The 25,963-nt window shown below is 45.0% G+C and overlaps 2 protein-coding genes across 12 annotated transcripts in view; one reads left to right on the top strand and one right to left on the bottom strand.

Moving 5' to 3' along the window:
* The window catches only part of nfixb (nuclear factor I/Xb), a 118,543-nt gene extending 107,266 nt beyond the window's left edge, over window positions 1-11,277 (top strand). For 10 of the 11 annotated variants that reach the window (XM_034539264.1, XM_034539266.1, XM_034539270.1 and 7 more), the window contains 2 exons: window positions 3,471-3,562; window positions 7,070-11,276. In XM_034539264.1, coding sequence (XP_034395155.1) covers window positions 3,471-3,542 — 72 coding nt within the window. In that variant the 3' untranslated portion in view covers window positions 3,543-3,562; window positions 7,070-11,276. Of the gene's footprint in view, window positions 1-1,224; window positions 1,373-3,470; window positions 3,563-7,069 lie in introns of all 11 variants that reach the window. The other variant, XM_034539273.1, reaches the window with a different exon arrangement.
* Window positions 11,278-15,198: 3,921 nt separating this feature from the next.
* Window positions 15,199-22,319, bottom strand: LOC117734924 (UV excision repair protein RAD23 homolog A-like). Its single transcript, XM_034539274.1, is given in 11 exon segments — window positions 15,199-16,397; window positions 16,399-16,464; window positions 16,581-16,670; window positions 16,672-16,743; window positions 16,836-16,966; window positions 18,296-18,383; window positions 19,194-19,321; window positions 19,937-19,980; window positions 20,180-20,379; window positions 21,002-21,163; window positions 22,045-22,319. Coding segments are annotated over 11 exon segments (1,095 nt in total). The 5' UTR covers window positions 22,111-22,319; the 3' UTR covers window positions 15,199-16,349.
* Window positions 22,320-25,963: the final 3,644 nt, after the last annotated feature.

Below are 25,963 nucleotides of genomic sequence, written 5' to 3' on the forward strand. Positions count from 1 at the left end.
GCGTGCAGGATTTATTATTGTAGTCGTAGCGTATGAAGCGTTAGCAATGATAAAAGTTGTTAAATTAATTTTTCTTGGTTCTTGAATCATGCGACGTAACCTGATCAATTCCTTTAGGCTTCATTAATCCTCAGTGGTGTTAATCTTTTATTTAGAAATATGTGAATGTAATCTTATTTTAAGAAACCACTTTTTATCTGAATTTGACTGAACCTAATTTTAGCAACGTCAATAGCTTTTTTAAATATTGGGCGCTTACATTTTCTGAATTTGAAACCCTACGTTTCTTTAATTGTACATCTTGAAAGTACTAAAAATCTGTCCAAACATTTTTATAACGGCAAATTTAAACCACAAAACAACAGATGGAGTCCAAAGTTTAGAAGTCTCACTCTAAAGGTCTCAACCCTGTGCAGAGCAGGTGATTGCTTTACAATGCAATATTCCCATAATGATATTGTCATTACTGAGTGTCCACAGTGCATGCAAAAGGATTATTATAGGATGTTGTCTGTCCACATACAACATAGAGAGCAGCACTCCACACACCAGTGAACCAGACATCTGTTTACTCAGCTGCTCCACAAATCTTTGTATTGTCTTGTCGATGTCATTTTGCCGTTTGCTCTTTCAGACCCCGACGTTCCTCCTCCCCCCACACCCCTTTCTTTGATTTCAATTATTTCTTTGCTCCACCCAACCCCTCAGACGTTACAACCATCAGCACGAGAGTGAACCGGTCACGGCACCCTCCAGTCAAACATACCTGTGTTGTGTCATCGTGTTTTCTGTCTTCATCACGAGCCTTTCACGATTTTAAGTCGGAGTTTTGGTTGTTTGGTGCTGGTATCGTTGGTGGTGTTGTGCTTGTGTAGACGAGTATTCTCCCATGGTTTTGATTTCTTGCCATCTTCTGGATGAATCCAGTCAATAATTTGCTCACCTCCTTCCTCCACCCACCATGGACCACTCCCCAGTGGAACCGCTCCCCTCGAGCTCCAGCTTCCACTCCCGTGGTGATTATTATGTTTTCACACCTCCATAAAAAGATGCCGTCCACATCCATCATTCCTTTGGTTGTTGTTTTCCACCACCTCCCCTCCCTCCTTCCACCATCATGGATATTCTTTTTGGACCTGGCATCCCGAGCTGCGTCCTCTTTTTCATTCCGTGTCTGCGGATTGTCGCATGTCGTCCTCCTGACCCTGTTTGTGTCGTCTGCAGCCAAACGGGAGCGGCCAGAGCAAAATGCCAGGCTCCTTCTTGCTGCCTCCACCTCCCCCAGTGGCCCGCCCAGTGCCCCTCCCTATGCCCGACTCTAAACCCAACAGCACGCCCCCTGACGGCGGACTCTCCTCGCCCGCATCTCCGTGTAAGTGACCCCGCAGAGACCGTTCTCAAAACCGAACCAACAACAACCCCCCCTCCCCCCAAAAAAATAATCTGAACCGTCTCCAGCGAAAAGACCCCGGCCATTGTTCTTCTCTGACTCTGTGTCATCATTGTTCCTGTGTATCCAACATCTCGCCTCCTTTAACTCCTTGGAAGGAAGGCTATGGAAGCCAGCACAGGACACACTGTGGAGCTAGATGGAGACCTCCGGAGGTCTGGTTAGACACACCCTAACGGACTCCTGTGGTGTTCATCAGGGTTCTGTACTGGGCCCCATGGGTTTGAGCCCCAGTCTGCGTTGTCTGGTGTGGAAGCCGCATCATCACCCCGGTTCCTCCTCCTAAATACTCCTTTCTTCCCTTGACGAACTCATTAGCAAACCAAGAAAGAAAATGGGATTATTATATATTGATTATTACTTGCACAAGCACACATTTAGGGCAGTTAATTACAATCCAAAACATTGCAGTAGAAAATTGGTGGAAAAAGTTTTAGTCATGTTGGTTTTTGGTTTCTTGGTAGGTTTGTGTTTATTTATTTATTTTTGCTTGGTGTTAATCAGAATAGGGTGTGTTCTTAAGGTGTCAGTCCGACCGTGGGGCTTTTCCCACAACACATTTGTCTTCCTCACCTGTGATACGAGGGGCACTGGATGGAGCACTTCTTTTCTTTTTCTTTTTTTAGCTTTCCTTCAAATTTAGTGTTTGCGTTTTACCCCCCAGTCAGCGTCTCAAAGTCTTTTTTATGTCTTATGTATGTTATTCCAAACTTAGAAACACATGGATGTATACTGTATATGTCCATCCACATACAATCTCCAAATGATCTTTTCACTCTGTCTCTCTCCTCCCTGTCCTCCCTTCCTTTCCTCCGCACGAACACAAGTCTGCACACTGCATCCTGAATCCCTCGGTGAGATTAAAATGCTGGAGTCCATCGGGTGTTTCAGACTGCCCTCAATTTTGTCAGAGGCTTTGATGCCAGTGGGTTTTAAATGTCCCCGACTGATCCTCAGTGTCAGGATTGAGCCGAGTTTATCAGCGGGATTTAATCACTCGGGGAGAGCTAAGTTTGCATACCAGATTTTGGCAGACTTCTCTGTTGATGGCCTCAATTAAATACTTCTCTGTCGTTCTCAATTGATTCATCTGCATCTTTAATATTTATCAACAGCGAACAAGTGGGTTAGCGCTTTACTTTTCACATGTTCAAGCAATAAGTTTGAACGTTGGCTCTCGTAACTGTGTGGGAAACATGAGGCTACGGCCGGCAGTCTGTTAGCTTAGCTTAGCATAAAGAACAGGGAAAAGGCTTTTAAAGGAAACATAATCAACCTACTAGCTAACTAATTATGTCTTGTTTGTTTAATTTGTGTGGGGCTGCACGGTGGTGTAGTGGCTAGCACTGTCGCCTCACAGCAAGAGGGCCGCGGGTTCAATCCCCGGTCGGAGCGGTCCTTCTGTGTGGAGTTTGCATGTTCTCCCCGTGGCAGCGTGGGTTCTCTCCGGGCTCTCCGGCTTCCTCCCACAGTCCAAAGACATGCTGCAGGTTAATTGATCTCTAAATTGCCCATAGGTGTGAATGTGAGAGTGAATGGTTGTATGTCCCTACATGTGCCCTCGATGGACTGGCGGCCTGTCCAGGGTGTCCCCTGCCTTCGCCCTATGTCAGCTGGGATAGGCTCCAGCGCCCCCGCGACCCTAATGAGGATAAGCGGTATTGAAAATGGATGGATGGATGTTTAATTTGTAGAAATACCTAAATGAGAGTGTCGTTTTGACACTTTTCTTGGTACAAATTCCATAAAGTATAAAGTAGTGATTTATTTTGAGGTGCTGGGAAGCAGGTTTTGTTAGCTTCTGCCAGGGCCACGCTAGCCGCGCCCTGTCTTTGTGCTAAGCTAACAGGCTGCTTCGTGTTTGCCTACAGACATTAGAGCGGTATCAATCGTCTCGTCCGGCGTTGGGTAAGAAATTAAATACCCATCTTCCCCAGAATGTCAACTCTTGCTCTGAACCCGCCAGCAGTCTGTGTGCATCGCGCTGACGCCTCCGTTTGCTCCTCCTCTGTTTCCCCAGCATACTCCACGCCAGGCGCCACAGCTCCCAACAGGTTTGTCGGCATCGGATCACGGGACAACAACTTTCTGAACATCCCGCAGCAGACACAGGTAGGAGTCTGGGATGTAGGAGGGAGAAAGGTGTTGACTGTGTGGATGTAGGCTAAGATATTTCTTACTCCCTGAAACTCGCTGCTGGGTTTCCTTTCGCCTCCCCTCTCGCGGCGCCCCACAGCGCACCGTCAACGCGTGCATTCTCACATCTGTATTTCACTGTGCGTGCTCGCCTCCACAACATGGAGCCTGAGGCCTTCTCCCTCTCTGCCTTTTTGTTTTCTTTTTCTTACTGCCTCTCCCTGCTTCCTCCCCTTTTTCCTTCTTCTCTTCACTTTCTCTCCTTTTTTTTTTTTGATTTGGCCTCGTCCTACTCCGCTCTCCTCCCCTCCCCCGCCTCCCTCTGGTTCACTTTCTCCCACTTCGGCCTCACACTTTCTCCTTTATTCACCTTCTTAGTTCTCTCTCTCCCCAACCCCTTCCCCCTCCTATATCACCACCAGTAATTTTCTCATTAGCGTTCCAACCACACCCACCTGGAGCCAGGAACACATGGAAACCATCTGAAAACCGCTCTGCCGATCCCCTCCCTCGTTTCTCGGCCCTCTCACTTTTCCCCCTGCTCATCCACACGGTATTCACCTTCCTCTCTCTCTCTCTCTCTCTCTCTCTCTCTCTGTTTTACTAATCTTTATCTTCTTTCGCGGCCCCTCTGAACAGATTCTGTTTGTTACACACAACCTAACACACTATGTGGCCAAAAGTATGCGGACACCCCATAACATCCATGTGTGATCGCGGAACAAAAAACTCACGTGCGCGGCCACGTGCGACATGCTGCCTGAAAGGCCTCTGTTCTTCTGGTTTTGGGCTTTCAGGCCCGACTGCAAGGGATTCGCTACCCGTTCAGCTGCAAGAGCCCCACAGGGAGGTCGGTGCATTGTGGTGTTGAATCAGAACGAGGTTCTCCCCAGACTGCGCTACTGACGAAAAATATCATCCGGACCCTCAACCCTAAACCATGAAAAATAGCCCCACACAAAAACAATATGAATTATCGACATCTCTCTCTTAATCTGCTCACTGATGCTCAGCACTGAGTGGAACATAATGTCTGGTTTTACTTTTGGAGGCAGAGCCAAAACACACAGCATTAATAGTTTGCATGTGCCTCACAAAAAAGATTGATGAGCCACTGAATGCAATGATAGATCACCAGACAAAAGAGCGTGTCAGCAAGTGTGTATGTGTTGCCTCCGGGAGGCCCTGCACTGACAACAGTGGGCTCTGTGTGCCCTCTGGTGGCCGATGTGAGACACTGCGAGCATGAAGGGAGGAAACGAGACACCGATGGGGGCCAGCACCGGAGGGGACAGAGTTTCGGCCCCCGGCATAAGTCACGTCCCGGCCGTCTCGTTACCCCCAGCAACCAGACATGATGTCATAGCCAGTTGATCTTGAATTTGAGAAGAGGGGTGTGCTTGTGGGGGGTGTGTGCTTGTGGGGGGGGGGGGGGGGCAGGAAAGAAAAGAGGGTGGTCACTGTCTGCTGCCAAGGATTTAGTGGGAGTGTTTCACGGGAGATAGATTGTGTGTGAAGGAGAGAGACGGCGAGTACTAAGAAGAGAGAAGTTACAAAGCCCCACGGCCTCCTTTGCCAGAGCCCAGGGGAGTATGTTAGCGGTGGGGGGGGGGGTCATCTAAACAGAAGGCTGCGAGTAGTTTTCCTAGGCTCGCCTCGTAGAATGTTGGTGCAGTAGCACACGTCGCCGGATCCTGCAGGCCAACAGGCGACGGTGACCCACTTTCTACTCCGAGAGACCCCAACGTGGAAGATGGACCCCCCACACATCATATTTATATATATATTAGTGCTGGGCAAAGATGAAAAAAAATTATCGATTAATCACATGATTTTTCTGTGTTTAACAGCGATTAATCGCATAATGCGCAAAATTCAAGAATGAATTAAAAACTAGTGTATTGCACGCTTTTATTTTAAAGTAATGTTATCAGAACAATATAACAGGCGCTCTCAGAGCAACAGCAAGATAACATACAGAATATAAATCTGTTTAAAAAACAATTCTGAACAGGTCTAGCACAAAAGAAAAACACAGCTGGAATTTACTGTGCAGGGGAGTTTTAGTCTGTAAAGCCTCTGAAAAAATAAAGCAGTTATACTGACCCCGCCGCCATCTTTGTAGTCCGCTCCGTTTCATACAAATCCGTTTCTTGCGTTGGTTTATCCACAGTTCTCCCGCACGCCGCATCCAAAGTAGTCTGCCGAGGTTTCGCTCCACTAGTTGTTTGGGTAGCTCTTGGTATCAATGCTGCGTAACGCCTTTAAGACGTACTTCATGCTCGTGGTACTCCGGTGATGAGAACTCCAGTTTACAGTTAAAGCTTTGCTTTTATCAACTACGTCGTCTGGTAGAGATTTTAAATGAACATGTCCATTTAAAAGTACCTTTCTCCATGTTCTCGGTCAATGTGTGCAGCAGTGTTAAGTAGGGCTGCAACTAACGATTATTTTGATAATCGATTAATCTTTCGATTATTTGTTCGATTAATCGATGAATCATTTAATAAAACAAAAAAGCATTAATTTCCAACCCTTTATTCAACAGAACTGTGCCAGAAAATGCACAGGTAACAGGTACCGTAAATTCAGGACTATAGAGCGCAGCTATCTATAGGCCGCACCTGCTAATTTTTAAAAGAAAAAAGAAATTGTACATAAATAAGACTCACTTAAAGAACACAAGTCTGTACTCAGCGTACTTTGGCTTGAGAAACGGACAACAACATCCCTAGGCTCACACAGATCGGCTCACACAGATCGTCTTATTGGGTGGCGTAATAATCGCGCGACACAACGAATCAATAATGCAATTCGTTGCCAACTATTTTAATAATCGATTTTAATCGATTTTATCGATTCGTTGTTGCAGCCCTAGTGTTAAGCCCCACCCAGTGTTAAGCCCCTCCCAGTGCAAAAATAATAATGCCGTTAACGCATGAAATAATTATTGTCGGTGTTAATGGATTGCTGCGTTACTGCATTAATAACGCAGTAACGTGCCCAGCCCTAATATATTTATATATATTTTTGGACAGTTTAGAATTTGGGGGGAGGGTTTAACATGCAACAAAGGTCCCAAAGATGGAATCGACTACTCAATACATCATAACAAAATGCTGTGCAGATGTACGTGTTCCCCAGAGGATGAACCCTTCTCCAGATACACTCCCTTTGTCAGATGCACCTGTAGAAATTCTGTTGAAATTAGCTTTCGATATTCATGGCCTCTGATGGCAAAATATTAGAAACATACTCGATAATAAGACCACGATGATGAGCGTAGAGTTAGTGCAACAATGTTTTTCAAGGGGGAAGGGGGCATTTGAAAATGTCAAATATTATTATTATTATTTTACAATATGATTTATAATAAATCTTATTTGCAATGCCAATCTTTCTATCTGCCTGCCAGACTTGTGTGCACACACTTAACTGGTTTTGATACTAACATGATCCCCCCCCCCCCCTCCTTTTTTCCAGTCTTGGTTCCTCTGACAAGATCTGTGCACAAACCAGCAACTAGAATTCTTTCTTTACAATCGGAAATAGAAAAGCAGAGCAACAACCCGCAGGTCAACAGTCGTCCTCCATCAACTCCACCCACCGCCCGGCCCCCCGGCAGCGCGACACCAAACACAACCGAGCAACGCAGGAGAAACGACAGCAGCACAGCGCTTTTTTTAGAGGAACTCTGGACTCATTTATCCAGTCAGAGGTGAGGACCCGCTTCTTTTCTCCAGCGAGAAGGCATATCGATGGAAACGATGAACGGACAGACGAAGAGGACGCCAGGATGAAGAAGGGTGAAGGGGTCAAACGGCCTTCAAATACACCTAACCAGCAGGAGGAACCTGAGCAGGAGGAACCCGAGGTCGACTCCTCCTCCTCTTCCGTGAGGACGCATCGTGTCATGAATGGCTAAGAAAATCAACTGTCGCGACAACAATAAACAAACAAACAAAAATCTGTCTTTTCACAAAACATTTAAGCTATTTGGTTTCCAGCGAAAGCCGCCGCCCGTGCTCCTGTGATGTCCGCCCATCACCCAAAACGAAAACCAATTGACTGACGTTTCCTCTCAAGACTCCCTAGAGAGAGACCATGCCAAAACATATCTTGATTGAGGGTTGCACTAGAAGCTTGAATCAATTAACACTAATCCTAACGATGTGCACTATTTACCTACAGGCATGGTAGGTGAACCAGACTGGCCTATTAAGAGTTTTAAAGAGGGGGGGAAAGGTGGCAAGGAGCCCCCCTCCCCCCTCCCCCCGTCCCTGTCAGTTTGACAAATCATTTGGCCTCCGCTCATTCTCACACCTCCACCCCTGCGCGTGCGACACACACACACACACACTTGCACAATCTGTGCCACGATCACAGCGCGTGTGGTACAATTGACAACACACCCACACACACACACACACACACACAGTTGCCCAGTCAGACATTGTTAGATTGTAGTTTTCATAGGAGATGGTGTTGGGTTATTTTTCCCATTCGATATGCACACGCAGCCCCGTGAACTCACTCCACCTATTTGATTAGAAACGCCACGGTGAAACCATTATTCTCCGTTTTCGGACTATAGATAGCAGCTATTGGTTACCCCCTTTCGCCCTTTAGTAATGTAGATGATTGATTTTGTTATCTCTTGTGTGTTCTCTTATTTGAATTTATTCCTTTTTGGATTTGTATTTTATAATTGTTTTGTATTTGAATGACAGCACCTTATAGAGACACACAGTGGGATGTTGAAGCAGTGTAGACAGGGTGGTCAGCTGACCTGGACCAAATAGTAGACGCCAAAACAAGTCGAGACCAGGTTTGGCATTTTAGGAAATGCGCTATTTTCTTTTTCCTTGTTTTTCTTTTCTTGCCAAGATTTAGACGAGACGACTGCAAAAGAAAGGAAATGAGCAAGAAGCGTGTTTTCCACAGCGTCAAACTGGTTCTTTTGTTCCCAGTGCCAGATTAACCAATTTGCCACCTACTGTACTTTGGAGGACCACACGATGCAGGATTTTGACAATCACAGGAAGCTTATTCTCTGGCGAACGTACCTGCTGAACCATACAGTTTAACAGAAAGCCCAACGAGCCTCATCTTCTATTTGGCCCAGGTGCAGCCGCTGGTGGTGGTGTGGTGGTGGTGGTGTTGGTGGTGGTGGTGGTGGTGGTGGTGATATGAGTGATAGAAAAAGCAAAAAAAAAAACAGAAGCAAGGAGGGGAAGGTTGCTGAAGACGGGACCCCGAGTCTCCCTAGAGTTTACCCAGTTGTTTACACTCCCAGACGGGCCGCTGCTCCAAGAGCAGAGGGGCCACACTGTGGAGCAAAATTAATATGTGACATATCGGCTGTTTGCGGGACGAGGGCGCCTCCAAGGCCGCCGGTAGGAGGATCACCCATGTGCCCCACTTTTTGTTGTTTTTCTTTCGGTGCACAGGATCAGGATGCTATAGCAATGCCCCCAACACACAAACACACACACACACACACACACCAGCACTCCCCCTTTACTGTTGTGAATCGATGAGCCCTTGATGATCAAAATCTGCACTAAAACAATCATACCAGCCGACCGTGTGAGTTTTCATAAGAATTAGACCGCCACTTACGTGTTTTTCAAATCAGTGGACGCATCACTGGGATGGAATCGCACTCGCAGAGCATCTTAAACTCACCGACCACTATTACAGCCCCCGCGACGGAATTCAAAGGGAAGTCTTAAAAAAAATGAATAAAAGAAAAAACAGACAATCTGAGGAGGCCTTGATGCTTTTAATCGTTTTCACACCGATCCGCCCGCACATATTCCCACTGATTGTTACCCGTCAAAAGTTTAAAATCTCCCATCCGACCTCTCAAAATAACTGGACTGCCCGGCCATGTTCTTCACTGCAGGGAAACACGACCTAGCCGGCCGACCGGCTGCGTAGAGAGAGAACCAGCTCTGCTGAGTAAGGGCGTCAATGGCGGCTGAAGCGATTTCTTTTTCTAATCTATGGAAGTGCCTCTGTATTCCCATTATGCAATTTGTCAAACATGAATTCAGGTTCTTTTTTCTCACATATAAGCTATAGCGAATGGTGAAAAAAAAAACATTATGTCAGGAGAGAAAGCAAGGAAATGGCGAAAGCTCCCTAGATAATCGCAAGCATCTTTATATATAATACACATATATATATTTATAGATATATATAAATTGTTTTTGTTTTATTTGCAAGATAAGCTCTGTGGCAGTCTAGTTATTTTTTGAAGCGCGGCGTACATCGCGCAGTCATAGGATGCATCGCAAAAACAACCCGCCGATTCGCGCTAAAGCAGCCGTCTCTAAACCACGTTATTAAAAGACATGACAGCAAAAAGCAAACACAACAATAGATGATAATGTAGTTGAGGAGGATAACAAACAAAAAAGATTAGATTTTGTTGTTTTCTTTCGTGTTTTGATGGGAAGTATTGTTCTTGAAACTAAATGATGTATGTCGATTGAGCCATGTGCAATGCCTTGGTAGAGGAATTGTGTTTGTTTGTTAGCGATTGTTTTGAGGGCGTCTTGAGAAAAGAGGGCAAAACCCTCCAAGGTTTCTTTTCTTTTCAAGTCCACGTGCTCCGGGACTCTAAACACGAGGGCGGCGAGATGATATCCCAGTCTGTGTAAGTTAGTTTGGGGAATTTTTTTTTTTTAAATTTCCTTTTGTTGTTGTTTTTTGTTTTTGTTTTTTTCTTCTTCTTCTTCTTCTTGCGTTTATCAAAAATGTTGATTTCTATTGATTTTATTTTCAAAATGTGGGAGGGCTGAAGGAACAATTTTGCAACTCGTAAAATATATATCACTATGAAAACCTGGTGCTTTCGTAAAGAATAAAGTACATTCAATCTCTATTATACATAAATAGTAATAGACAAAAAAAAAAAGTGTTGTCATGAAAGCAAATTTTAGGAAAACATGCATTAGTCTATTTCTCTTTTCTTTTTTTATATTTACCGAGGGGGGGGGGGGGGTCATTGTTCTGAAAAAAAAGGTTGTTGTGACAAAAGGCATCCCCCCTCCCCCCTCACACACACACACACCTTTACACCATAGCAGAGGAACAGTCAACTTGTCCAACACAAGTAAACCTAGTGTGGGACAAAGAGCAGATATGATGCACAGTTCTGGATCTAAAGAGTGGGAGAGAATGACGACACCTGGTCATATTGCTGTAAAACGTCCAGTTGGCTCCCCCCTTCCCAGCGAATCTCCCCCTGTAAATGATTATAAATATGTGTTTGGTGACGTAGTGTTATAGACTCAGAGCATCTTAAAGGTCGTCCCTAAAAAGTGCCTTTTGTTCACAGATTCCATCTCGTAATCCTGAGTGCCCATCTCGAAAGAAACAAACAAACAAAAAAAACACAAAAAACGTCCCCCTCCTTCATCCTTCTATATCTCTTCCTCTTCTTGGAGCTTTTTACGAGCAGTATACGTAGTACTAAAGGACATTGGTGTGATTTAGTTCCTCTTTTTATTGTTGAATAATTAGGGAAAGCATTAAAAAAGAAAAAGAAAAAAGCCACAAAAAAAAAAAAGATATTTGCTGTCTTGCTTCTCTTCCTCCGTATCTTGTCTTCTGTCTTCTGGACACTGGAGTAGTCTGTAGCCGCGTAACCCCCCCCCCCCCCCCCTTCTCCCTTTCTCTGAACGGCGGGGTTTGAAAAAAAAAAAAAAAAAAAAAGGATTACGCAAAGATTTTGTTTTGTTTTTATTATTTTGTTTTGTCTGAGCAGAATGCAATTAGCTCACATGTTATTCTTGTCTGTACGCTTTCACATTGTATTACCATACCATCTTCTTCCGCTTCTCCATTCAACAGCTAATGTAAGTGAACAAGTTACACCACGGGGCTCTGGGCTGTGCGCACGGCGGAGCGAATAAATAGTCCCGTGACGCATCACACCTCACGTTGGAGGGAGGAGAGCACTCACGGAGAGAGAGAGAGAGAGAGAGAGAGATGGCCAGTCGTGTTACTAATAGTCACATGTGTTCGTTACCTTTTTTTTATAATTGAATTTGGATTCTTTCTTTTTGTTGGTCATTGTGTTGAGACCTTCAAGTATGCACCTTTCTAGTGGTTGAATGTGACCAGCTATTTAAATTGTATTTATCTTCTTTTTTTTAATGTTTAAAGGACTTGAAGCACCTTCTAACGCGGAGCGGTTCCACGGCTCAGGTTACAGGCTGAGCGCGGGCACGAGACGTCACCGCAGCGTCTGATTGGCCAAAGCGACGCGGTTCCAAAAATAAAACTAAAACCTAGTCGGTCACTCCTGAAGAAAAGCAGCGGGGAAATTACACCTGCAAAATCCAGAGATTTACAGATTGTTTGTCCCGCGAAGAAAATTAATAAGCATTCAATATACAACTTTTTTTAATATATATATATTATTTTTTCTTCATTATGCAAATGAGGCCAGCAGCAGTATTATCAAGAGAAAGCGCCACAGTTTGAGAAGCCATAGCAGAGACGAACGGTGCGTGCGTGTGTGTGTGTGTGTGTGTGCGCGCGCGCGTGTGTGTGTGTGTGTGTGTTTCTGCCCCTGCGCCGTTCAAAGAGCCCAGTCAGACCTTGTGGCCGAACCGTCCGCTGTTTTATTTTTACATTTAATTTCCTTCGTTTGTTTTGAAGAGGTTTAGTAGGATGCTGGTCCGTGTTTAGTGTAGACTGAGCCCCCCCCCCCCCCCCCACACACACACACACACACTTGGCCAGCCTCCCCTCGGCCCTGGAACCCCCCCCCTCCCGCTACGAGTGCTCCTCCTCCATCAGACACGCACCCCCAGAGCCCATGGTGAAATGCATGTGTTAATTACAGTTTCTTTTCCATAATAATAATAAAGAAAAAAAACAGTTTGAAAAGAGCAACACCTTTACTTGATTGAATAAACGGATGTTCTTGGCTGTATCCGCCCATCTCGCCTGTGTTATTATCCGTGTGGTTTTCAGCAGCTGGTCTTTACGAGAGAAGGTGCCCATATAACAAATACTCGAGGTAAGACGAGGAAGTATTGGTGATTATATTATTCTATCTGTACACAGTGTTGTTGTCTCCAGTGTTATTATGCCTGTCCTTGTTATTTACAAGGATTTTCCGGATCCTGGATCTGTTCTTATCCTCCACGATGATGATCGTCCCGACCCTCAGGACCCGACCTGCAAACTCTTGTCAACATCATACTTATTAGTATGAGATTATTATTATTCATTTCAAATGAAACGGATTGACAACCCAGAGCAATTTCTCACTATATTTTTAGAATGACGGCGTGTATTACTAGAAGTTAAATTAAAGTAATTTTAAAGAGTTATTAGTTATGAGGGATTATTAACACAATTATCAGTTATTTAAGGAGGGAATTCACAACTTAATTTGATAAGTGTTATCAGACGTTGTATAGCGATCCTGGCGTGTACTGTTAACCCGAATATAATAATGGAGGAATAAGACAACGTGGGGCATCACTTGTTTCAGTGGAACTCTGGTCATCCAAAAGTAAAACTTTATTGTCATGTCAACTTCAGCACCTAATTGGCTCTTCTATTTGTCCATCAAACAGTAACTGAATTAACCATATAAAGCCTGTATATGGCAATACAAATATATATCATATAATTGAGAACACATTTCCTTGTGTATGTTAAAATGGGGAAAGTCCAAATTCATAAATACCTCCCCACTCAGGTAAACACTTATCTCCATCAGAACTGTTTCCGTTCTTTAGCGCTGTTAGTTGCTCTGCTTGTAGGTGGAGAAATACATTTTAAAGCAACGTTAATAATGTACACCGGGTCAAACCATTAGGGTGTGTCTAACATGGAAGGGGTCGCTCTTCGAGATAAACCCGAGCATCAAAGGTCAAGTTCAGTTCGCACTTTTAGTGTTTTAGCTCATTGATTTGGTTCAGTCACGAGGCTCTCATCAGTCAGAGGGAAAACAATACAATGTCCTCTAAATTCAGATTAATTATTAAATTAGCATGATAATGACTTTTTGATACATATCCGAATAACTTCATTTACGTGGCACAATATATTTCTACAACTTTAAAAGGCGTCAAGCTGAGCACTAGCTGCACTTAACGGCCAAAAAGAACCATTCACACGGTTACGTATTTAAATGTATTATTTCAGCCTTCACTTGGGGAGACCTTGTGACCCCCAGCAGCTGATTTGGGTTCGTTTCAGTGGTCCAAAGCTTTTATCCAACACATGCTGGAGTAGCAGGATTAACCCACTAGGGGGCGCCTGTTGACCCTTGTGGAGCTACAGAGGCCTGAAAGAGCACCGTTTAATGACCCTTTAATGTAGATCACAGTATAAATGACCTTCACACAGAGACTGGAGACATTTAGTCTATATATCCAGATGTCGTCTGTTCGTGGGTCCACATTGAGATGAGAGCCTTTGCCATTATAAGCTTCACTAAAAGGGTTTACTGAAGTGGCTTCACATCTCTGAACGATGTCTCGCGTTGTGTAGTTTAGCCTCCTAACGCTTTAATGTAGCCTTTAAAAGTAAAAAGTGTTTCTATATTCATATTCAAGATAAAAACAGGTCTCTTTCAGTCGCAGGCTGGTTGAGAAACTTGTCAATGCACATTTCTAAAATTAAAAGTTTTGAGACGCAGAGCATGATTCATGTAATAAATGAATGCCAAATATACTTTAAATATTCTTGTATAACCATATCAACAATTAGCACAAGCCCCCCCAAATCCACAAGAGTAAAACACGGAGAAGAACCAACATGACAGCTGCAACGTTCCTCACTTTTGATAGTTGTTCATCTCTATGAAGTCGTGCTGCTTTTCTGATGAAGTTTTGCATCTCTGAAGTCGTTCTGCGCCTCTATGAAGATTTCCTTCACTTTGAAGTCACTCTGCGCCTCTTTGTAGTCATTTGGATTTCCAACAACAAATTATATCATTTACTTAATACAGAAATACTGGGCAAAGGCCCATGGGCCTGTACTAATAAACCAGCTACCAGGAGCGGCCAATCGGATCCCTGGGCCTGCCGGCCCCGCTTGTAGTATGTACGAGTTTTTTTAAGTGGAGCCAAACTGTCATCATTGGCCGTATATTACAGGGCAGCACACAGCGCCAGAAGATTTAAACAAGGACGGTGTCATTTTCTTTTAATCAGAAAGTAATCTACAATTTATTAGAACTTAGATTCAATCAAATTGAATGGTTTAGGTTTAGACCGTTTCCCCGGGTTGGGAAGATAAGGTAAAGAAAGTGTACTTTCAAAGTCATTTTATATGAACCTGGCTCCCATTTCTCTCCCTGAAGTGTTTTGAATGTCTGAAAGCGACGTTACTGTTATAAGGCAAAAAAGAAAATGCTTTTCTAGACACCCTCGACATGTTAGTACAACGTAACTGTCTAAAGTTGTTTATTCTTAACGCATCTGTTGGAACATGTGTTGACCTAGAGAAAACTAATAAGTTGCATGGTCCTGATAACCTGAGACACTATTAACCCCCCCCACATGCAGATGGTTTAGACTTCCCCACGCAGCGCACACAGATTCATCTGCAAATATTTTCTCTGAACACGTGAGAACTTAAGTGTGGATTTTTAATAATTTTGGTTAACTTGTGAAATGTCTTCCCACATGGGGTCAAATGCTGGAAGACTAAAAGACACACTGTTGACGTGTGGGCCGTCTTGATCAAATAAACCAATTTGGTGAACAGGGGGAAGAAAAGAAAAAATATGTGTTGGATAAAATGGCTTTTACTGAATAAGGCTGTAAAAGTACGTCACCGTGGCAACCAGCGTCTGCTCAAGATTCCATTGCGTTTGGTGGTTTTAAACCATATGTTAAGTGGCACAGGCGATGTTTACGGCTAGCTTTAATTAGCACCAGAAGCTATCGCAGACAAAAAAAGTTCCACATTTGATTAACCTAAACAGGCAGGCACAGCATTTTTAGGCAGGGACTGTCATCTGTGCAGCCACCATGGAAGGACAGGTGAGGGTACAAAGTGAACAGAACAACCAGATACTTCTTTGTCAGTTTAGTTTCCTTTACCCCCCCTCCCCCTCCCAAACAGACTGATAGACCCCAGCAACATCATGTCAGACACATACATAGGTGCAGCACAGTCCATCTCTGCCAACTCCGCTCTTGGACGTCCGTACATGAGGCTTACATACAAGCAGTTACACACTGATGATGTCGCAGTGAGGAGAATGTGCTTCCATACAATTCCAGCTACGCCATTAACAAACTTAAGAGAATGCAAAATTGACTACTTTTTCAGCTCAACTGTATCGCATCCATCTGCACAGGCACGCAGACATGTACTCACACACGCACTCGTCGCAAACCCCCCCCCCTCCCTAATGTGACAACGCGTGTGTCTAAAATCAAATTATAGATCTCCCCGAGACAAAGCCCACACATTCCATTGGAATTCACGTGAGTTTTGTCATTCCTCCACTTTCACACCTCGACCCTCCGATGATCCGAGTCTGACCTCCCTGCCCACAACCTCCTCTTTGTGTACTTTTTTTAAGCGTGTAACCCCACCGCAACTCAACCCTACCCTGTCCCGTCCCCCACCACACCCTGCTGGCTCTCCCCTCTCCTACCCTCTGGTAGGGTTGAGCCCAGGTGGAAGCTGTACAATGAATTGGGGGTGCAGTCTTTTTATGCTGAGCTGAAAAGGGGAAGGGCTGGAGGGAGGAGCAGGAAGACAGCGCCACTCAGTCCTCTTCCAGTCCCTGGTTGAGGAGAAAGTTGGCTGCCAGGTTTCTCGTTCTTCTCGCAGGCAAAGTAGGCCTGGATCACCAGGGCCTCGGGGAAACCCAGAGCTTTTAACTGTTGAGACAGACCGATGACGGGGAGGGAACCGCTGCTTTAGAAACAGGATCTGCAGCACATTTATAATTTCTCACAATTCACAACAGAGGGACATTTTTTTTTTCAATATTCACCCTTTCAATGGCTTCCTTCTCCTGAGGTGTAACCTGGATATAGTTGACAGGTTCGCCCACCTCCCCCGGCTGCCCCAACTCGCCAACTTCTGGCGGCCTCTCCGCCCTCTCCCACTGGCTCGTTCAACATCTGGATGAACAGCTCCTGATGCTGACTGATTTGCTGGGAGCAAGGATGTGAATTTGGTAACCAAATGAAATGTAAAGACAGACCGGCTTGCCTCGTGGCCACAGAAACATGAAACAGACGCGTACCTGTAGAAGTTGAGGATTCTCTCGGCCTAGTTGCTGGAGGAGAGCTGGTAGCAGAGTGGGGTTCTGCTGGATGGCCTGTCTCATGTGCAGAAACTGGGGCTGGGTCCGCAGGAATGCAAGTGGGTTCTCTCCTGCAAGGCGTGCAAAACAAATAACCATTTGAACCCAAAGCAGGCCGTCTGCCATTTCACATTTTGTCTCATAATTCATGGCCAGGCTGAGCTGAATTTAAGTTTAAAGTCTTGTACATTCAGTTTATTAATATTGAACGTGTTTTGCATGTCCAAATTGCAGCAACTTTGGCGCTGCACGCCCTCGAGTCTGCGGCGATACACCCGTCAAGTGTGAAGTAGAGCAGATGAACGGTTCTCGAGATATGACACAAATTTGATTTGCCCTCTATTGTAATGAGCATGTGCACAACATAGCGAATATTTGTAAACACATTCATCTTTTGCCTTGTTTTGTATATATTGTATTTAAAGTTTTAGCAGAGAAAAGTTGCTGATTCTTTCATAATAGAACCTTGAACCATCAATTGTTGGTTCTTCTGCTTAAAAAAATAAATGATTAATTGATAAAATTATTATTATTATTTTGATCGGCTCTAGTCCTCCATCCATCCATCCATCCATCCATTTTTCAATACCGCTTATCCTCATTAGGGTCGCGGGGGCGCTGGAGCCTATCCCAGCTGACATAGGGCGAAGGCAGGGGACACCCTGGACAGGCCGCCAGTCCATCGAGGGCACATGTAGGGACATACAACCATTCACTCTCACATTCACACCTATGGGCAATTTAGAGATCAATTAACCTGCAGCATGTCTTTGGACTGTGGGAGGAAGCCGGAGAGCCCGGAGAGAACCCACGCTGCCACGAGGAGAACATGCTAATTAACCAAAAACCTGTATCCACGAGAGAGAACACTGAACCCACTGAAGAAACAAAAAGGGGAACGTTTGGTCATATTCATGAAATGTGTTTATGTAACTCTGTAATGCTGTTCATTCTGTACACATGACATCTATTGCATCTGTCCATCCGGGGAGAGGGATCCTCCTCTGTTGCTCTCCTGAAGGTTTCTTCCCTTTTTTTCCCTATCAAAGGTTATTTTTGGGGAGTTTTTCCTGATTCGATGTGAGGTCCTGGGACAGGGATGTCGTATGTGTACAGATTGTAAAGCCCTCTGTGGCAAATTTGTAATTTGTGATATTGGGCTATACAAAATAAACTGAATTGGTAGCAACTAACAAGTCGAACAACAATGTACACACGATCGTGGCAGAAAAACATTCAGAGACCAATGAGTCATTGCCTGCCAGTGATCTGTAAATGTGTCCAGGCCTTCAGCAGTCACAAGTATCTCCAATGGAGGACATTAAAATCCACTACGATTAATACCCAAGCAGAACCTTTTTATTTTTACACAGTAGGGAGAAACGGGACAGGTGCCTTACCTTCTGCTAAAGATGGGGCCTCTGTGGGTCCAGACGCGGGGGCCTGCGCCGGGGGATTACTCTCCTGGACCGGGCTGCTGGGGATACCCTGGAAACACAACGACACAAGTGTCAAACACACTCCTTGAGTGCTGCCAAAGAACATGGAGAGCCATGGAGGTTAGTGGGTAACTGATCATTTAGTTCAAAGTGAGTGTGAGTGTGAGTGTGAGTGTGTGTGTGTGTCGCTTCCCTGTGCTTCGTTCACATATCTGGTCCAGCCACACGTGCAAGTCCCCGTTTGTGTCGGCTGGCTAGCTAATGGCTGCCACTCTGCACTGCGCTCATATCTCTGGCCTGAATGACAACGTTGTCACGGAAACAGTGCCCAACCTCTGCTTTCCTACCAGGTTAACCCCATCAGCACTGTCAGCTGTTGATTGATCAGCCATCAGCAGATTGACAGCAGTGTGACAAATTCCTTCATCATAGATACGCTTTAATTCCCTATAGATCTCCTTAAATGTACCAAACAGAGCACAGCTTTAGCATAAGGAGCATTGAGCAATTATACTACAAAAACGTTGTCTCGTATTTTTCTTTTTAAACTCGACTTCTCCACACTGTAAAAGCAGCAACCGGGTGAAGCCGAGTCATGGCAGCTGGTGCTTGGGGAGACTTATGAGATGTGAGATGACGTTGGAGACAGCAGAGTTTAGGCTACGTCGAGTGTATTTTATATTTAGTACATATGTCGGAAATTACAAGTGGGTTACCACAATAGACAACATAACATGATGGTCAGTAGGCACAACTGCTGCACACAGAAGTTGAATATATAAAAAACACTACGACTACTTTTAAATGTTAAACCAGAGGGACTTTCAGATGGAAGACTGATTGTGTGAGTGAGACTCACAGTGAGAAGGTACTCCACAGCTCTATGGGGGTTGTTGAAACTGGCCCGTAGTGCAGCCACCACTCTCTCCCTTTCGTAGCCCATCGACATGATCTCTGTGAGCATGGCCTCATACTCGGCTCCGGTCACTGAAAACGCAACACAGGCCCAAGTTACTTACTCTGCATATTTGTACATTTGCAATGTTGCACCCTCATGCATGAAGTTTAACTCTTCAGCTCTGTCAGCAATGTTCCTGCTGTTGGCACTGTCTGCCACTGCCATGTTGAGAGCCATGTGGAGTCAATAGATATGCTTTAAATGTCCTATTTATGGCACATTTAAAACCATACATAGTTATACAACATGACATACAAAATGGGCTAACATATTAGCATGACTGCTACTCTTTTACAGTCTCTATCAAGTAAGTACAACTTTATCTATAATGGGACCAATGGGAATCCCCACGGCTCTCTGTGGCACCACAATAAGGGATGGCGGCCTTATATATATATTATACACCGGTCACAGTGTAAATATAGAAACAGCAAGTACGGCCCTGCAGCCTGTGAAGTCCCTGACTCACAGCAGTTACAATGTGTGGCACAACAAAATATAACCCAAGCTAACCTATTTATAACACTCAATTGTCTGAAAGTACAATCTACATTGACCAACATTAGGCTAATAGCACCTAATGCATTGAGACTGTTAACAGCTGCACAGCATGCAAGTGTGGCAGACATTCAGGTGTTACCTACCCAGGGCTGAGGAGGCATCCAAGCCCTGACCAGCGCCACTGGAGCTACAAGACGTAAAGAAGGAAAGTCAGACCACACACACTCAACGGCAAAGAGAACTACATTTAGATATCATCATCCATTCCATTAAATAAACAATATCCTACATTTTAGATGACGTTCTATGTTGAAATGAAAATACGCGTCTTAGATATTTGAGATAATATCTAAGGCACTTAATAATAAAACTTTGACAAGTTCGACCTAGCTGGTTGTGGTTCCGTGGCTTCTGCGCTTGGCTCCTCTTTGGCCTCCTCGGAGGGAGTGGGGACAGCTGCCGGGGACGGGGCCGGGTCTGAAGCTGGGGTTGTAGCCGGGACAGCTGTTGACGTGGAGCCAGAGTCCTGCACAGGGGGCTTGGGGGCTTCCAAGGCCGGAGGCGAGACGGCAGCTGCGGGTTTAGCCTTTGGCCAGTTTGGGAGAAGCTGTTGTTAGACTAGTGTTGTGCAAAAACAACATCCAAAACTGTTCTCTCCTTCCCAGGCCCGTTTTGTCCACTTGGCACACATTTAATGTATTTTGGTATTGTGTCCTGTTGGAGGTGCCTATGAGCTGGCACCTTGTTGATATGTTTTTAAATGGAGGTTGAGCCCCAGAATTGTCCCGAACATGGCAACAAAAAATACAGACACAGAGACACACACACACACACACACACACACACACACACACACACACACACACACACACACACACACACACACACACACACACACACACACACACACACACACACACACACACACACACACACACACACACACACACACACACACACACACACACACACACACACACACACACACACACACACACACACACACACACACACACACACACACCTTTTAGTGGTTCGTAAGCAATAACTGAGCATGATTATTTTAACATGTGTATGCAATATTTTATAGGAAAATCATACTCATAGTGCCTTTCATAGTGAAAATGTCTGACCGTAAACTCTCAGAAAAGTTCAAACAGAAACCACACAGTCAAAACCAGTGGAATTACAGTCAATCAAAATCTTACCTTGGAAACCATCACCACCACAAAATTCTTCTCATCAATGTTGTAATCTTTAATGGGCGTGTCATCTTGCAGGATTTTCCCAGCATAAATCAGTTTCTGACCAGAGACAGGAAAGTTATCTTTTCCTCTTTCTGCCTCGATCTTCTCTTTTAAGGCCTTCACCTGAGAAAGAGGAGATTACTCATTACCAACAACACACCAACATTGCAGTCACTTCCAAGGCTTTTATTTTCTCGCATTAATATCCATACTATTTGCACCTCTTTAATCTCGGACCTTCAAGTCACAGAACCTTGATTTTCTACAAAGCACCTACTAATGAAAGCGTCCAGACGGACCGATGACAATGTCTTTAACAGACAGACATCATGGCTGACTTGCAAAAGTATGAGGAGTAAGACCAGGGTTGCACACGCAGCGCACCAAACAGCATACGAGATACGTAAAATAAGAGACAAATGTCGGAATTATATCCGTTCGAGTAGTTACCGTAAGTACCGCATAGTGGTGCTTCCTTCACGTCGGCCTACTAGCTGCTTGTCCGATGATGTGAACATGCTAACAAACTTAGCCAGCTCCCAACACTGCTAGTTGTAATTAGCAGTGTCATAAGCGTTAGCATTAGCAATGACAACCATTATCGTGGGGGAGCTGGGGCTCGTCGCTGAAGTGTCAGCACTACGTACCCGTTCACACCGGGTGTTACCGAAGAGCGACAGCAGCGAACCCCCCCGGGAGCAACTTGAAAACGACTAAATAACCCGTTCGCAGTGGCGTCGCGGGTGACTTTGTTACCGGGCTGCTCTGCTAGCTAGCCGGCTAACGTTCGCTTGGGAGGTTCCGCGTTGTTCGTGTGCTTCGTGCGTGTTACCAAACTCTAGTACGTGCCGTTAATTGGCACCAGTTCGTCGCGACCACATAACACGTTACCGTGTTTGGGAACTATAAACAATACAACTGTGACTTGACAAAGTTAACAACACGGGTCCCTACAGCTGCTGCCGTTAGCTCAAAGTTAGCACGTTGAGCTAGCGGCCACTCACCGTTTGTTCGGGGTCTATCTCGATCTGAATAGTCTGCTGCTGCAGCGTTTTCAGCGTGATCTGCATGGCGGCGGCGGACGACGCTTCAGGCGGAGAAATAGTCGCTCGCTAAAGCCGTTAACTTGTTTATAAAGTTGGCGTTTTCCGGTGAGACAACGACAAGCCAAAAAATGTGTGTATCCATGAGCACTCAGCAAATCGCCATCTTTGGTGACAAGTTAGTGGTGCGGCGAGAGAACGCTCGCGCTCCGCCGGAGAGCACGAGACTTCCTGCAGTACGACGCGACATACTTTGAACACGGGAGAGCTTCCACTTGACTTGTTTTATTATTATTACAAAACCTAAAAATGCTCTTTAATTATAAATAGTTACAGTAAATGCAATAAGAAAAATAATTAAATATTTTTACAGTCAGATCTAATTTAAGATCCACTAGAATATGACCTAATACATCCCTCGGTCCACCCTAACGGGTGCCACACATTTAACAGGAGAGTCCGGTCGGTGCTCTACGGCAGCGAGGCCGAGGTCCTACTTGTGGCACTGGCACTGCAGTGGCAAGCGTTTGGCAGGCGTCAGCCAGGTGTCAGGACAGTGGCACTGGGGGATGTTTTTAGGATACACTGAGCACCTATCTCCTCTTCTCTCTTTGGTCCATTGGACCTGGCTGTGTCTGATGCCTCCTGCCTGGTGAGCCGTCCTCCTGCCTCAGCCCGACTGATGCACCATGGCCATGGACTCTGCTGATGCGCCGCCCCCCCTCCTCTCTACCTCCTTCTTTTTCATGGATTGTGGAGGTCCATTCATACATTGTCATATTCATTTGAATGTGTTTATGTAACTCTGTAAAGCTGTTCATTCTATTGCGTCTGTCCATCCGGGGAGAGGGATCCTTCTCTGTTGCGCTCCTTAAGGTTTCTTCACTTTTTTCCATGTGAAAGGTTATATTTGGGGAGTTTTTCCTGATCCGATGTGAGGTCCTGGGACAGGGATGTCGTATGTGTACAGATTGTAAAGCCCTCTGAGGCTAATTTGTAATTTGTGATATTGGACTGTATGCCTGGGTTGAGCAAACTTCCACTAACAATTTTATGATTTAGACAGTTTTCAAACAAAAAACAAAAAGCTTTACTAATTATTAGGCCAATACTTTAATAGTCATAGCTAATCAGCTGCAATAATGAATGACAAAGTTGTTCACTATTTCGTGGCATCTTCAGAGTGCCAACTGACAAGTGGTTAATCCTAAATGTTAGAGTTTCCATCCATCCATCCATTATCAGCCGCTTATCCGGGGTCGGGTCGCAGCAATCTGAGCCAGACTTCCCTCTCACCCGCAACATTTTCCAGCTCATTCTGGGGGATCTCAAGGTGTATCAGGCCAGCTGGGAGCTAGATGGACATGCCCGGAAAACCTCCAGTGGCAGGCGCCCAGGAGGCATCCTGATGAGCCATTTTATCAAACCACTTTTTTTAATTGATGTGACTGCGGTGTCATTTTTCTAAATATTTTTTTCATTTCTTGGGTTTCAATCTGTCAGCTGAGCATGTTGTTTTGTTCGTCTCCCTGGCCATCAGATGTCAGAAGGGAGCCACAGAGTGCCAGGTTGTGCCAGGTTGTCAGTGGGTGACAGGGTGGCTCTACGACAGCTTCATTAATGGGTATCATGAAGGTGGTTTACAAATGTCTCTGTTAATAATGACTATACTACTAAATATTAAAACCAGTCTCCTACTTTTATTGATGGTAATACATGTCCTTTACTCAATGAAGCATGCGGAATAGGTATAGTCAAGTATTTTCATGTGCTCCTCAAAAAATAGACATGAGGGACTGATATGTTCTACTCCCCAATAACTTAAAGGCAGTTTGGAAACTAGACATTTCATCGTTAATTGCACGCGTCTTTAAGCAACTAAGTAAACTGCAATGTAGCGGCCTTTTTTAGATAGGCAACGGGTCACTACACATGGTAACATGCATTTAGCTTATTAATAGCTGTATAGTTATAGTGTGGTGCCAATAACATAATACAAATAACAATATAAGAGGAACAGAAGTTACACATATGGACAAAGCAGACCAGCTCAAAGCCATAGAACCCTTGAAAAAGAAGATCCAGGTGAGGAAGAAGAAGTCAAAGACTCTCTGACTAAAGGTGGCTTGTCTCTGACTACTGGTGGCACGTCTCTGACTACTAGTGGCACGTCTCTGACTAAAGGTGGCACGTTTCTGACTAAAGGTGGCACGTCTCTGACTACTGGTGGAACGTCTCTGACTAAAGGTGGCACGTCTCTGACTAAAGGTGGCACGTCTCTGACTAAAGGTGGCACGTCTCTGACTAAAGTGGCACGTCTCTGACTAAAGGTGGCAGGTCTCTGACTAGTGGTAGCAAGTCTCTGACTACTGGTGGCTAGTCTCTGACTAAAGGTGGCATGTCTCTAACTGTAGGTGGCAGGTCTCTGACTACTTGTGGCAAGTCTCTGACTACTGCTGGCACGTCTCTGACTACTGGTGGTAAGTCTCTGACTAGTGGTGGCACGTTTCTGACTAAAGGTGGCAGGTCTCTGACTGGTGGTGGCACGTCTCTAACTACTGGTGTCAGGTCTCTGACTAGTGGTTGCAAGTCTCTGACTACTGGTGGCTAGTCTCTGACTAAAGGTGCCACTCCTGTGACAACTACTGGCACTGGCAGCTGAGAGTTGTATCAATTTCCTCATTTAACTCTCCCATCAAACCAAGAAAAGAGCCTTAAATTAATTTCTGATTTATTTCAAACGAATCCTAGATCACAATCTCGTTACATTCTTTCAGCCTAACTGTATGTCTTACACCATTTTTAATGGCTGAAGCATACAGTCCAATAAGATGATGTGTTTCAACTGAATGTGTTGGGAGTTAGTTTGAACATCTTTACCTCGATCTTTAAAACGTGTGTCTGTGTGTTACTAAGAATATACGTAATACAGCTGCACCTCCAGTCACCAGTCCATCAAGCTCCTGAAGTTCGCGGACGACACCACCCTCATTGGACTCATCTCTGGTGGGGATGAGTCCGCCTACAGGTGGGAGACTGACCATCTGGTGACGTGGTGCAGCCAGAACAACCTGGTGCTCAACGCCATAAAGACAGTGGAGATGGTTGTGGACTTCAGGAAGAACGCAGCCCCACCCACCCCCCTCACCCTGTGTGACTCCCCAGTCAACTTGGTGGAGTCCTTCCGCTTCCTGGGCTCCACCATATCCTAGGAGTGAACATCAGCTCCATCACTAAAAAGGCGCAGCAGAGGATGTACCACCTAAGGCAGCTGAAGAAATTCAACCTGCCAAAGACAATGATGGCACACTTTTACACAGCCATCATTGAGTCCATCCTCTGCTCCTCCATCACCGTCTGGCACGCTGCAGCCACTGCCAAGGACAAGGCCAGGCTGCAGCGCACCATTCGCTCTGCAGAGAGGGTGATTGGCTGCAATCTGCCGTCCCTCCTGGACCTGTTCGCCTCAAGGTCCCTGAAGTGGTCAGCAGTCAAGCTCATCAACGGAGCCCGGATCCCCCACTTACGGTCTCTTCCATCCCCTGGTCTATTTAACACCCCTGGACTATTTCATCTCTTTCATCCCTTGGACCATTTTCCACCGGTCACTCCTCTGCACATACCAGCACACTTAAATAACACACGTCACTTTAACTTAAACATTACATACACTTTATAATTGCACTTTATCTTACACTGAACATCTTACATTTTACATTTTATTCTATGTCTCGTCTGCACTTTGTTGATTGTTTATTTGTTGTCTACTGTTGTTGCTTGTTGTTGCTTGTTATGTCTGATGTCCTATGTTGCACCACCCACCACCCTAAGTTCCTTGTAGGTGTAAACCTACTTGGCTATTAAAAGTTTCTGATTCTGA

Source organism: Cyclopterus lumpus, chromosome 8 (genome assembly GCF_009769545.1).
Source record: "Cyclopterus lumpus isolate fCycLum1 chromosome 8, fCycLum1.pri, whole genome shotgun sequence".
Taxonomy (NCBI): domain Eukaryota; kingdom Metazoa; phylum Chordata; class Actinopteri; order Perciformes; family Cyclopteridae; genus Cyclopterus; species Cyclopterus lumpus.